We start from the raw sequence: 15,541 nt of genomic DNA, 5'->3' as shown, positions 1-15,541 counted from the left end.
TAATATCTCTTATTATGAGATTAAACTTGCCACTATTTTAGGTCCTGTATCTTCAAGTGAACACCCTTGGCTTTTTCGTGATATCAAATGTGAATATTAATATGCGATTCATATTTATTTTTCTTCTTTTTCATAATCCAGCTCGGCACAGACAGGCATTATGTTTCTTAAGTTTGAAGTGTTTTTGTGTTGAATCATGCACAACTGTAATAAGGCAGCACAATACAGCGAGAGGAAAAATAATACGGTAATGCTTTATTCATGTTTCTCTTCTCACACTTTGGAACACGTACAAAATGATTTATAAATGGGAATCACATCCATCTTTATTGGTTTGATAATGAAATGGCATGTAAAGATTGCAGCAAGCGGAGTCCTACGACTACAGGAACATTCTCTTGATACCAACAAAAGGAACAAGAAAACATTTCGAGGACCACCAATTCATAAACGACAGATAAAATACACTTGAACTCCCGCATATTGATATACCATATATATATTTACATCATATAGAGTTTCATGAAAACTAAAGCACTTTAAACTGTTTACCTTTTTTTTTCTTTTAAATATCTTTTGAGGAGAAATAGGCATGTTGTCCCACAGGTAACCATTTCTCTCCCCCCCCCCGTTCATACTCGTACAAGTCCCTTCAGTGGCAGGATTGGCTAGTTGGAGCTTCTTACAAGCAGTTTGCAATTTGGACAGTTCAGAAGTTGTTCAGGTAGCCATGGCAACCATATCAAAGAGTTAAAAGGTCAAAGGGCGGGACTTGTCAGAATATGAGCAGAGGGGGAAATAATGCACGCTCAGGCTCTTCACATTCCTGCAACCATTTTCCCATGATACTCATTACCCTCTTCTGTTCCAGACACTGGTGGGGTTTGGTCTACGGTCTCCTGTACTGAATCTTGAGTGGGTGGCTTTTGGGCCACCTCCACCTCCTCTTTCCCTTGGGTGTCTCTTTTGGTGAGCGTGCTTTTCCCATTATCAACCTGATCAAAGAAATCTTTCATGGCCTCCTCATACAGGTCATAAGGCAACTGTCCATTCGCGGTTGAATCAATAGCTCTCTTGCGATCACTCGAGCTGGTATCGGGGTACTCAGTCAAGAGTTTGGCTGCGAGGAAGGTTGACTCTTCATCCTCATCCACTGCATCATCATCATAATCATCTTTTCTTTTGCTTGGAGCTTTGTTTAACTCGGACAGGAACAAGCCTCCCCGTCTTCCGCTTGGGTTGAAGTACTTTGCCATGGCTGTTTTGTAGGGCCTTTGCTTCAGCAAAGAAAATTTAGCATTCTTTTTAGCCAGATTCCCTAACCCAAGCACTTTCAGGATATCCTCAGTTTTGACATCATGAGGGATATCGCTCACTGTGACTTCAGGCTGTCGACCGTTGTAATACTTGATGACCCGGCTCTTGTACCGAGGTTGGCTGGGCTTTCTAGCCAGCTGGTTCTCAGGAAGGCGTTGTTGTTGTTTTCTGGTTTCCTCCATGAAGAGCATTCCAACCAGGTCCTCTGGAGGCACCTGGAGCTTCATTGAAATGGCAGAAAGAAGTTGTTTAATTGCCTTAGGGTCCATTAGAGAGGGCCGGGATTGTAGTCGCCTCCTTCCTTCCATCAGGTCCCGTTTTTGTGCTTGGTCAGTCATCTCCAAGACCTTCAACAGGTAGTAATCCACGAGTTTTGTGTCATCGTCTGGGTTCTCATCGTCCCCTTCTGTGGGACTAGCTCCTCTTTCAATGACCTCGCCCCGCTCGCGGTTATCTCCTAGCCCTCGTTCATATTCTTCATGGCTTCCTTTTACTACCTCCTCCGTCTCGAGCTGCTCCTCTAATGGCACCCATTCCTCCCCTCCAGTCACGTCCTCATATGCCAGGCTTCTAACCCTGTAGAGGTCATCATCGTCTTCACCGTCTTCGTCATCCTGGTTCTCCCGCTTCTGGTTCTGCGCGGCGGTCAGTTTACCAAGCTCTTCAAATATAGAGCGCATGTTGGCAAGGCTCTGAGGAGTGTACTGCTCATCCAAATCCTCAGTAGCCCGCTTGTTATCCCTGTGGTCCTCCTCATCCTCAAACATCAACGGGTACTTCTTGTGCGGCTTCACAAAGCCCGCGTAGTCTCCAACAGGGCTCTCTGTGTCTGCCAATGGGCGCCTGATCTTGTGAAGACGACGCTCACTTCCAGGCGCTGGCTGGCTTTCCGGGCTCTCTCCAGTCTGTTCCAGCATCCGCAGCAAAGATCGAACCCACTGTGGCACCTTGTTTTCAGGCCAATGGGTGGCGTCCTCACGCGTGGGCGCGTTCTCGTCTTGCAGGGAGGCGAGCTGCACTAGAAATCGGAATTTGTCTACCTCGTCATAGTCCCCGGTAGGGCTCTCTGGTCCATCGGCTCTCTGCTTCAAGCTTTCGATGTACTCCAGGGCTTTGATCATATCAGAGCTGGGTGTGAGGAAGCCACCCTGGTCTCCGCCTCGCAGGCGATGGTGGCGCACTGAGGCGCCCTGCACGGTTAGTGTTTGGAAGAGGGTAGCTAGCAGGACCGCCACCCCTCCGACGGACAGTTTCGGTAGTGACATCATCATACCACCTAGAGATAAGCATAAAACTAGTTAACCCATGCAATGTTTTTATTTATGTTGCAATCTTTGTTTAAAAACAATGCATGCAATGTAACTAAAATCTTGAAATTTAAAAACCTGTTTAAGTTTAACTACCTATACGGATAAACTACTTCCGAGTTTTTTTACGACCAAAAATTGTTTCCAAGACCGAGCAGAAGAGGCGCTCCGAGCGCCAGAGCAGCAATGAGCTCAGTCAGAACACAACATGTTTTTAAAAGACAACAGCACTGGATGAGTCACCGCCTGTTGTCAAGGTAACCTTTCACTTGTGGCTATACACGATTCTTTAAGAACAGATCTATAGATATTTTTCAAGAACACATTCTAAGAGCAAATCTCGATATAAAAAAAACAGACGGAATATATTTCACTGATCTTTGCGCGACGAAATTGAGCCGATAAGATCGAGATGAAGAGATGCTGATGATGAGTGATAGTATCTAATCAAGCAAAGCCATAAAGAAAAGAAAAGAAAAAAGGCAATACTTCTTATAAACCCTCTCAAAGCAGACTAAATCATACGTTAACTATCTTCACACAGCATCATTTCGTGATTGCAAAAATTAAAATGAGCCGTCGTACCTTTTGTGTAGAGCTCAGAGAATGTGAATGAACGTGAACAGCATGTCCTCCGTGTTCTCAATGCGCTTCGGTTGTGTTTCAGCACCGGACAGCTCCTCGCGCTATATGAGGCGTCACCTGATCAATGCGTCACCGATGCTCACGCAATACCGAAGCTGTGCATGCATCCGTACCGACGGCCAACCATTCACACAAAACTGCAGAAAAAAACCCCGAAGCCTCATTAACATTTTTAAGGCATATTATTATTTTACTTTTATTTTATTATTTTTTACCATGGTGAAAAAAACACTGAATCTATGGTAAATGAAATTGCAAAATGAAACATTTCTGTTCTAGATATACATCAGTAACTTTTTATTTTTTATCTTTTCCTGCAATGTAAAAAAAAAAGGTTTCTTCGTTGTCTTTCTGTACACACAGGCGTCACCGAGTTAATTCGTCAGGCGATGAGTCACACCCGCATACGCACACCGTGGGACTCATTGGGGAGAGGAAGGCCTCTGATAAATATACAGCTGTCGGTTGTGGATCTCTCCCATTGTCCCTATAGACACCTACAGTCCCGAGCATCCATTAGATCCTGCGTTGGGGCCTGTCAGCAGCTGAATTAGGTGCCCTAGTGACATTAATGCCAAGATGACACTCATCTCTACTTGATCACTTTTCCTGGAACACAGACAAAAGTCTCTGCGGAAAAAGCTTTGACCCCCCCCCCCCCCCCCCCCCCCCCCCCAAGCACATTATTTGAAGTATTTTTAGATGCAGTTTCCAAGTACAAAGAGTAAAGAAAAGAGTTTGTTATTTTTGGCATGCTTACCCAGACAGCCGTGCATTGTCCTGTAATCTTAAAAATAAATACCCTATTTGGAACCAAAAAGAATAATGCTGCATGAGAATGTTTAAAGAGTTTCACTAGAACTTTTATTCTTTTTGAAAACCTTCCATGCTATGGTGCTTTAAAGAACATAGAAACCAATATCCATAAAATATCTGAATAACCTGATTTATGCATAAGCATTCTAGGCATGTGCCTATGTGCTCGCATGTGCAGGGGGCCAAATTACAATCAGGAGGGAAAAAAAAGAGAAAAAAAACATTTTTTTTTAAATTATGATTTGACTCCATGCTAACACTCTTAGACAATTTCCTTATAAATTAATACAATTTATTTATTTTTCCTCTTATTTCCTTTTTTTTTGTCTTTTTTTATATTATGAATCATTACTTTTGGTCACCCTTTTGGTCTGTCTGTGGGTTTTGAAAATATGTAACCAATAAAAAATATTAAAAAGAGCTTGTGACTATAAGTCAATTGGTTGCTCGAACTGTCAGTCAAACCTCACAACTCCGCCCCGCCTCTGTAGTGAACAAAGGGCCACACGCAGTTTGGACCGTCTCTGCCTGTTTGCAATGCAAAAGGTAAATAAATAACTGGTTGTTTAAATAAGTACAGCGCTTTCTTTACTCAAAACACTATATAGGCCTGTATAAAGGCTAATGTTTTATATATTTGTGGCATGCAGAAGAGTAGTTTATCATTTCGTCGAGTCATAGCAGAACTGTCTTAAACAGCCTGTGTGAAGCAAATCATCTTTAATAACATGAGATTTTGGGCAAATGACAAAAAACACAGAGCGTCCACACATAGCTACAATAAACTTCATAACTTTTTAGGTTGATGAAAACGTAATGCGATGCACTTGCTGCCCGTTCTAATGACGGACAAAACACTTGTCAGCTTTCGCTGGTCAAAAACCTCATAACTCCATTCGAGCTTGATTGTGGTAAAATGTGAATAATATGATGAATATATATATATATATTAACAACACTATATTTTAACAACACACCTCTGCTGAACAGGATGTTTTGGCTCGTTTTATCTGGTTTAAGGTGGAAGAAGCTGGTCTTCCAGCCTGGCCAAGCTGGTTTTAACTGGTCTTTTAGCTGGTCTCCCAGCTTGACCAGCTAAGACCAGCCTGTCCAGCTAAAAAAGTGGCCAAAACCAGACTGGGAGGGAGACTAGCTAAAATCAGCCAACCAGCTGGGGGGTTTTAAGCAGGGATTGCATTATTTCTTCAATGGTTCTTCAATGGCAATAAGAGTATGCTAACCCGAAGAACCTGTAATTTAACATCAAGATCTTTATTAATCCCCAGAGAACCATATACAGCAAAAAGTCATAATTATTAGTCCCTGACAGCACAGCCACATAATCAGAATGGTGCATATATTTCTTCAGTAAAAGCGCCCACAGTTTGTTTTTAGCACGTACTGATTCTGGACTGGTAACCCACAGTCAGCTGACTGCTCCTTGGGGAAAGAGGGGTGATGAGACAGGCCCTCCTGACTTTAGTGGAGCAGTCACATGATCAGATGAGTCATAAGCCTGTGTTTGTGTGTGCGCGTTTGGGGATGTTTCCATGGCCGTAAAACCAAACAATCCGTTCTATTTCTGCTTGTTGATTCATAAAAAATACATATCTACTGACTTCCATTAGCAATTAGAAGGAGTGCTGGGTTTCAGCAGAGCTGTTCTCCTGAAAAGCTGCCTAAAAACTCCTCCCTGCTTTCTAAATAAGATTACAAGGAAATCAATCCATAACTCATTGATTTTCTCCATTTTCTCCCCTTAATGATATTAGTGCTTTCTTCTGTTGATGTGATGATCATTCTAACAGAACCTAGAGAGCGTGAATGGGGAAAATCAAGCTGAAGAGATGACTCTGAAACAAGTCTTGCTGGAATTGTCTATAAATAGGCGTTGTGGAGGTGTGAGCAGGAGGTTACAGTCATGTGTGCGTGGACTGTGACGGATGATCTGATAGGCTGAAAGATGTGTAGGCGAGTTGACAAGGGATTCTCTGGGTATAAGCAGGATTCTGCACATTAATCGCTTCTAATGAGATGCATGCATGAATGAATGCTTTTATGCTTTCAGATGAAACTGATTTTTTTTTGTCTAGTTCTTTACCTGTTACCAGCTGAGTGGCTAAAATAAGAACTGTTGAACAACATGCATTTCAAAGGCATCAGAATGAGACTTAGACTTGTAGTGAGCCAGGTTCCTGTATCGTCATGTACACGATATACGGATTCACAACCTAGGAAGTTAGGGAGCTGTTTGAAATGCACCCAAAGTCAAGAAGTCATAATTGTGGGCCTATTCTATCATTCCATTCATGATTTCATTCACTTACAGAATTAATATCGCATCTCTCTTCAACATGTCTCATGATTTGAGGTCAATCATGATCATGTTTGTATCACAAACAATACAGGTTATTTGTTAGTTGCCATTTGTTAAAATCAGTGCTGTCTTTAATCTATACTAAAACTATTACACTCAAATGTGGGTCAGATATGGACAAACCCAGCCGCTGGGTCAAATTTTTAAACTACATTTTTAACCACACGTTTGGGTTTGTGCATATTTGACCCAAAATTGGGTTAAACCAACCCCGCATTTTTTAGAGTAATTCTATTAATGTAGCTGCACAGAAGCAGCAGAGCTTTGAGAATACAGCCGATTTTTTTCTGTTGCTGTAAACTGGCAGTTTGAGTTGAGATTATATGCTTGGCCTGTTCTGTGGATTTGATTCGGCTCAATGAAAGCATCAGTTATTCAGAGCTGTGTTCAGTGGGATGCTGGGATGGGCTGACAGCACGACGGAGGGAGGGAGAAGAGGATGAATGACAATGAGAACTGAAAGGGAGGGCTGCATCGTCTCACTGCTGTCATTCTCATGAGCAATGAGCAATGAAATACAATGTCATACAAGCAATGAAATTGATCAGTCAATTAATTATTTTACTTTCTGTGTCCCCTATGCTGCTCCTTGCTCTCTTTCAATTTTTCCTCTGTCTTTTCCCCCTCATCTCTCCTTATCTCTGGTTGCCGGGGAGATTGACAGCGGCGTTGTGCGGTTCCTGGAATCTCAATCAAGGCTTGTAATTCCAGAGTCAACAGAAACCAACAGGCACTTCAGTGGCCCTCGATACCCAGCAGTCTCTGTGTGTCATGGAGTGAATATAACAGGTACTAAAATGTGTGGGAATGACTCATAGATCATAAATGTTTGTTTTTATCCATTAGTGTACCCACACTTTGCAGCAGAATGGCTGTATATTATATATTGCTAAATAATATGAGATATCGGTGACTTCAGCCGGAACAAAGACCTTGAGCATATAGGCTTTTAAAAGGTAAATAGGGTCCGTGGTTTAAATGTTGACTTTAAGGAGATCTCATTTGTGATTTGTCTTTAGGAGACACTATAATGTCTCTATGGTTGTCCAAAGGCCAGTTCTGCCCTTTAATCTCTCTCCTCCTCCCTCTTTTTTCCATCTTGCTTGACTCCTTGTCTCCATGGTGATCTTCTGCTTTACGTCTTTCACTCATCTCTCTTGTTCGCTTGTTCTGTAAGTGTTGAGTGTGTGTGGCAGGTGGGTTGTAATAAGGATGGGAAAACTACTGTTTATCTGTCATTTGTTTGTCTTCCTTTCTATCTGTCTCTTGTTCTATCTCGCTCGCTTAATTTTCTGCGCTAAAACAAAAAGGGTTATTTTTTTAACTAAAAACAAGCTCCTGAGGAGAACAGGAGGGGGCGGGAAAGATCACCTTGGCATTGTTAGTGCTATGCTTTAATTGCTACTAGTTCGCCAACAGTTAATTTTGTCATGTAATTTCTCTCATGTTGTTGCACACCCATTTCTTCAGATTTTCTTACACTGACCATAAAAGAAGATATTTTGTTATATTGTGTTTTTGTCACACCACAACACAATATAGTGACTGGGTGGTTTTAATTCCCACGAAGGCGCCATAACAGTGTTTTATTTATAATTGTATTATTTGTACTTATTTCTAATAAATCGTATTATTTTTTTACTATAATTATAAATCATATTATTTTATATATATTTTAAATAATTTAATTGAAAAAAAATATATAAAACAATAATAATTATAATTTTATTTTATTTTGTATTTTATTTTTAATTGTATTATTTGCACTTATACAACATAGTTTTCATGGATTATTTTATTTATAACTATTATTTGCATTTATACAAAATTATGAAAACATATCAATAATTGTTTTATTATTATTTATTTAATTTACTGTTTTTGTCCTGCTACTCAAGAGTCCTGACCCACTAACAACAGACCTGAAACCCATTTTTGGTTTTAATTCTGTTTTAATATACATAAGCGTGAAGATCCAAAAGCATCTTTCATTGATGTCTTCTTGTTTATTTTGTTCTAACTCATCTTTAGACTTATTAGCAATCTCTCCATTGATTCATTCAGTCTCTCTCTCCCCACCCTCCATACTCCTTCACCTTTCTCTGACTCATTTCTCTGACGTATTCTCTTACGTGTGGAGCGGGGGCTCTTTTCATTTTTCTATCTCTTAACAATGCATCAGTATTCCTAATGAGAAGAAATGAACATTGACGTCAGCCGGTTTCTCCTAGTCTTTTCGTCTCACTTGCAGTCTCCTGTGCTATCAATTCTCTTCTGTCCCTTTCAGAACTCTTTGGAGCATTGAAATGTCCAAGCGCCTGCATCTGATGGTGACCTTGTGTTTTTGTGGAACTACCAGCATGTTCGGTGGTCAGATGTGTTAGGTGAGCTGCCACATTCACCAGCTGTGATAACCCCAACACCATCTGCTTCATTCTGGAACAGTTTATCACCCTTTTTGAGCAGCATTCAAGACCATTTTAAAGCATTTAGGAACCTTCAGAGCATTCTAGCAGATGGTACAGTCTTTAAGATAATATCTTCAGCTGGCCCAGTCTTTAAGACTCACTGATATTGAGAATAAGTAGAGTTGCTGGTCAGGGTTAGGGTTACTTTGGGTTATGTTGTGTTTTAGAAGCTGAAGTTTCCACCAAGCTTTTTAATTGACTTTGGGACCAGTTAAAGGTGCAGTAAATGTTTTCGGAGAAACATTGTTGATATTTAAAATCAACCCAAACAAACACACTCCTCCCTTCATTGCCCCGCCCCCAACACGCACAAACACGCAATGCAAGTTCGGATGTCTCTTTATCTTTGCTCAAGCGAAGCAAAATAAAGTGAAGGCAACGAACGAACGACAAGGAAGAACAAAAAATGAGCATCCAGTACACAAGAGTATATACAAGAAAGAGTTGGTTTTTAGTTGCTAGCAGCTCCAGACGAAAAAATTACACTCAAAACTGTCCTGTTACTACAGCTAACAGTAGAACAACAGCATATCTTAGTTAAACCAATGTTACTCACATATGGAGCAGAAACTATTCAAATTCGGCGTCTATTTTCAGGCCTTCCCGCTTCGGTCTCTCCAGCACTGGAAAGCTTTTCTAATATTAATGTGGGTCCTAAAGCTCTTGCCTGATCATAACCCTTCTTTTTCTAGTGATATTCCTCTGATCTTTTCTCTTTTGTAATGTCTCTCATTCTCAGCCGTCTCTCTTTCTACAGTCTTTCTTCAAATCTCCCACTTGCTCACTCACTCCTCCTCCATCATGAGTGGACTCGTCCCCTACTTCTGATTAATTACTAATTGCTTGCTACTCCTTTAAAGAAATTTCAAAGTGAAATGTCCCATGAGTGCTGCTAAAAGTGTGTTTACTTTTATCTGAAATAGATGAATTTGAGTCTGGCAATGTTTTATTATAAGGAATGAGTGACGCTAAAAGGTAAAATAACATACCAGCTACACGAAACCCTACCCTAAATCTAACTGAAAGTTAACGAATGCAAACACGACACATTTGCTGACACATCAAGTCTGTAAAAAAGTCCATATCACAACAGTGCAGGTAAGCTACCGAGCAGTTTTCTATGTCAAAAGAGCCATATGGAGCTGGTTATATGGTGCAAACATCAAAATGTGTTAGTTTACAAATCATACACTATGGTTAAAGTATTTTGAGGTCAAAAGTGAACCAAGTGAAAATATATATCGATAATCTGCTATATAATCATAATTTGTGTGAAAAGGAATAAATGTTGTTGGTGTTTTACTGCCATTAGTGTTGGTTTCAGTTGGAAACTGCAGTGAATTGAATGAATTGGTATGTTTTTGGAGTTTAGCAAAAAATGATGTAGACGCACTTTTTCCAATGAGCCCATGTTGACTTTTAGTAAATGAAACCAGCATGAAATTTCATTATTGGCTAGTAATTTCAGCAATTTACAGACTGGTAAATTGGATGTATTATATATTTGTTGTATCGAGATTCTTGTGAATCTCTGGCTTCGACACTCCCTCTAGCCCACGCGAAACCAACGTGAACACACTGTTGTTATTATGGCAGATTGTGCGAATTAGATTCCTCATACAGTACATCGCAGATATGGTTATAATTATAAACATTCAAGAATTGAGCCAAGCAAGTGCTTAAGTGTGTGTGTGTGTGTATGTATATGCAGGGTTTCATGAAAAGGAGCACAGAAAGTTTTCACACCTTTAATGAATCAGAGTTCTGAGAAAAACACTGAGCAGTGAGGAGAAAACACAGTAAAAATGACCTTTGCTTGCATAGACGAGCGCAGTTGGAGTTTTTCTGTTCATTAAAATCATCCAGCTCTACATCTACACAGATGGAGAGAGAGCAAGAGGAGGCCTGTACGTAAGGGAAAGGGGTGACAGCCCTGTCACAGTGCTAAAAGTGCCAGAGTTCGACCGCACAGTGAGTTTCTCATTAGATCTTGCCTTCCCACATGTACACAGAGCTGGCCGCTTACACCCTCCCTTCCTCTCTCCCTTCCTCTCTCTCTCTCTCTCTCTCTCTCTCTTGGTGGAGGGGCTATAAATATATCCCAGTGATGACTCATATACCAGACATATCAATATCTCTAACCACCACACACACGTTGAGTTTCCATGTTTTATGGGGACTTTCCATAGACATAATGGATTTTATACGGTATATTCCGTCCCTTACCCCTAAACCTACCCGTCGCAGACAACTTTCTGCATTTTTACTTTAAAAAAAAAAAACACTTGGTATGATTTATAAGCTGCTTTCCTCTTGGGGACCAAAAAATGTCCCCACAAGGATTTTGGATATTGCTATCTTTGTGTTGACTTTTTGTGCCCATGACGTAGGGTGTACTTGAACCACACACACACACGTATTCACTCCAACAGAACACACAGTCTTCCACCAACTGCTGCTGTAGTTAGAAATTTTGAAATACTAAAGATACTATTTATAATCATGTATTGCATCTTTATCCTTTTTCATTATTTGTTTCATTACTAGTGTTTGCTTATAGTTAGGGACTTGAAGAAACCCTTAGAGGGATAGTTCACCCAAAAATGAAAATTCTGTCAGTCTTTACTCACCCTCATGTTGTTCCAACCCCGTAAGACCTTCGTTCATCTTCGGAACACAAATTAAGATATTTTTGATTAAATCTGAGAGCTGGATCACTCATACTCCTCCATATAGGCTTCAAAGGGATTGACACTTGCCAGCCCCGAAAAGTTATTAAAGATATCGTTAAAATAGTCCAAGTGACTACAGTGGCTCAATCTTAAGTTTATCAAGCGACGAGAATACTTTTTGTGGCCAAACTGTTTGTCATACTGTTTGTCTGTGTGTCAATCTAAGGTTTCCCTCATCTTCCCCTGATGATTATGTTGTTGATTGTTTTTCTTCTGATTTGTCATTCTTCATCTTTCACTGCTAGTGTCACAGATGGAGAAGAGCAAACACATCCTGACAGGCAGTGTGCCGTCTCTCTCTCTCTCTCTCTCTCTCTCTCTCTCTCTCTCTCTCTCTCTCTCTCTCTCTCTCTCACTCACTCACTCACTCACTCACTCACTCACTCACTCACTCACTCACTCACTCACTCACTCACTCACTCACTCACTCACTCACTCACTCACTCACTCACTCACTCACTCACTCACTCACTCACTCACTCACTCACTCACTCACTCAATGACACACACACACACACACACACACACACACACACACACACACACACACACACACACACACACACACACAAACACAGACACACACTATGGAGTCTGTACAAACCCTCTCTCTTGTACAAACTGGCGATGTGTAACTTTTAGTGTGGTACAACATCTGGAATTCAAAATCAAATTTAAATATGGAAATGAACAGAACATTACAGTTTTTCTCAGTCACTTTGGTACAAACCAGTAAGTTCATTTCTCGAAACAATTCACACAAACAGCACCACACAATGGACTACTTGCAAAAGCCAGCTTGTAATGAACAGAATGACAAGTCTTTACATACAAGTTTACATACAAGATAGTCAAAATGCTTAGTCATGTTTTCATATAACAGTGTACTCTATGGCTATGTTTTTGATAACAATGATTGGAAATGCACAAGACTGCACTTTATGTATGGTAAATTTCAACAGTAAAAATGTATACGATGTGGGATATTGATTGCAAGATACTGGACAGGATTCACAGTTACACTTTTACTGTTGATCTATCAGCAAATTAAAGTACAATGTCATTGCGATATAAAGAAAAAGACAAGACGATATATATACCCACGCACACCATTGTATATATGCATGCGTTTGTGTTACATTATGACTCTATAAAGTATATTTACTGTACAATGTAAAAGGCTAGTGGATTACTATAATATAGTATTACAGTATAGTGAACATTGTCTGATTACATAACTGTTCTGTCTCCAAACGTTTGAATGATTGAGGATATTCGGCTGTACCTTTCGACCAGGTGTCAATTACAGGGGTCAGAAAGTAAAAGTCCTGCCATATGTTTATTCCACCCATTAACTCAGCCAGCTGATTTCACTAATTAGTTCTATCTCCTGGCTGAAAAACTGTGCTAATTAGCAAATCCAGGTGATTGGAACAAAATACTGAGGAGCCAGGACCTGGAACCTGGACTTGACACCTCTGCGTTCGACCCGCCTCGGCCAGAAGGTAATAATTGAGAACATGGTCTACAATAGTGGCCCTTATTTAATCAGAAACATGTCTGCAATCTTGGCCTCCTCTACCTCTTCCACTGTTTTTCATCCATACCCTTTCACACACCTCCTTACTCCTCCTCCTTCTCGGCTGTTGACCCTGTTTGTTTCCTTCTATATATGAACCAGAGAACTGGTTGATCATTGGTTGATCTAATACTTTGAATTCCCCTTTATGAGTGAAATTGAAGATTCACCTGCACAATTCATCAATTCATGACACATTTACAAAAAAGTTTAATAGAAATGTATAGAAAATATACTTTATGCATTATGACAACTAGTTCAACTATTTTGCACTTAATCCAGTGAACCAATGCCTAGATGTTTTTTTTTTAGGGGTAAGACTATTCAACAGAGAACCAGTATAATAGTATATACAGGTATGTAATATAATATAGTATAATATAATTGAGCGAAATTACATTAGCGATTGATAATGGAGGAAACAGCAGACAACTATAGGTTGAACACGGAGTTTGGTACATTTCTCAGATCACAACTGAAATTCTCAAAAGTGAAAAACTGTAAAAAAAAATAATAATAATAAATGGGAAATAAAAAATAATTTTATTCTGTTATTAAAATAAGAGGACAAACCTACTGAGACATTATCATATTCATTCTACTGTAAATCAACTTGTCACTCAAATTATGTTGATAATACAATTTTTAAATAACAGTAATTAAATAACATTTCAGTTAGAAAGAAATTATGTTCACACATGTTCTCAGTCCTTTGGACCCCGTTGTGAGAGGAGGACCGAGACACTGACAGTAATCCATACTGTTGACTTGCTGTGTTTGATGTTTGCTGAGTTTTTAATAATGGGGTTTTATTGAACAGTAAATGATTTGTGGATACCGCATTATTCATTAAGGCCTGATTGGAACAGAAGGTGCACGTCATAAATACAAAATAATACATGCTGTTAGAGAGCGTAAGGGAGAGAGGCTTCTAAGTATTAGTCATAAATTGAAACTGGGAGAATCACGATGTGTTTGGCAGTGATACATGTTTACCACGAGCTCCCAGTGGATCCTCTGATAGATATTCCTTCTCTTGCTTGTCTGCTGATTTGCAGCCAGTGATTCGAGTCAAAACGCCTGAAATGTACCTAAATATATCCATGAAAGAGTTGAAACATGATTTTCATATTTTACACTACAATAATTGAGTAATAATAATAATCTATCTATCTATCCATCCCGTCCATCCATCCGTCATTTTGTCTAAGATTTTTTGCAGTTTAGGTGAAAGCAGTGTAAAATGTGAGATTTGACAACCCAATATCACAACAACAAAAAAATGTTTTATAAAGTGGCGATTTCGTATGAATTTGTACGATGTGAAAAAAGTAAGCATCACCCCTAAACCTACCTGCCACTGGGGCGTAAGCAGATTGTACAAACTCATATGAATTAGCCACCAATTCACCATAAAACAGTTACCATGAGATTGTATTGGGTTCAATGTACCGATGCGCGGTCGAGTTATTCATCTGTTGCTGATCCACAGCTATGTGCAGCACTTGACTCATTCTATTTAATTAAAAGAACTATGCTTGATTTGATGTTTTCATAACCTCTTATGTATTGCCATTCACTGACTTTATTTTCTCTTGCACAAAGCTATCTGACTTGTAACCAAGTTTCTAAAAATGTCTTTGTCTGCTTCCCATCTCCACCTCCTGATGATCTCGAAAGACTGTCGCTGTCGGCTTGTGGCCTTGGTTTCTATGGACACCGAAACTCGTTCTAAGGACTGACTTGTTTAGTTGACTCTAGTGTTGTATAGGCGCGCTTTGAAGCAGCAATCCGCCGAGCATTGAGTGGCGCACGTCATATGAGGATTCAAGCCCCGGATGTTTAAAGAGTTTATTAAATAGTCTGACGTCAAACGAGCAAGGTCACAGATACTTGCTTTAATTATGCGTACTTATTTAAAATATCTTGTCCCACTTTTGAGTTTGCACAAATCTGATAGATTTGTTTTAAAAAAAGGAACTTTACTTTTAGTTGTATCGGTAAATATTTTTACATTCTTTAGAATTTGTACATGCATCAAAGTATTGCCTTTTGCAAACAATTTTCCTGCTGTACTGGAACAGCATTTTGTATTGTGCTTAGGGAATCTGGATCTTTGAACGTGTGTCAATGAAGTAAAGTGAATTTTTATTTCATGTTGACTTGCTTTGGAATATGGCAAGTAAATACTGCATTTTTTTCATAAAATGTTTACATGAACAAGGTTTTTGCTTATAAAAGTCACCAAGGGCTAGTCTATTCGGAGCTATAATAAGGAACATTATCATTACTAGGCAAAA

The 15,541-nt window shown here is 39.6% G+C and overlaps 1 protein-coding gene across 1 annotated transcript; it reads right to left on the bottom strand.

The window, feature by feature from the left end:
- Positions 1–234: 234 nt before the first annotated feature.
- Positions 235–3,297, bottom strand: scg2b (secretogranin II b). The gene is made up of 2 exons (XM_077221742.1): positions 3,210–3,297; positions 235–2,593 (listed from the first exon to the last, which is right to left on the bottom strand). Exon 2 carries the CDS (start codon positions 2,586–2,588, stop codon positions 819–821), a length of 1,770 nt encoding a protein of 589 aa, XP_077077857.1. The 5' UTR covers positions 2,589–2,593; positions 3,210–3,297; the 3' UTR covers positions 235–818.
- Between the last annotated feature and the right edge of the window lie 12,244 nt (positions 3,298–15,541).

Source organism: Siphateles boraxobius, unplaced genomic scaffold (assembly GCF_051911475.1).
Source record: "Siphateles boraxobius isolate OS27281-9 unplaced genomic scaffold, OSU_SipBor_1 86, whole genome shotgun sequence".
Lineage (NCBI taxonomy): Eukaryota > Metazoa > Chordata > Actinopteri > Cypriniformes > Leuciscidae > Siphateles > Siphateles boraxobius.
Note: the sequence above shows the minus strand (reverse complement) of the source record. Positions and strands in the feature narration are given on the sequence as shown.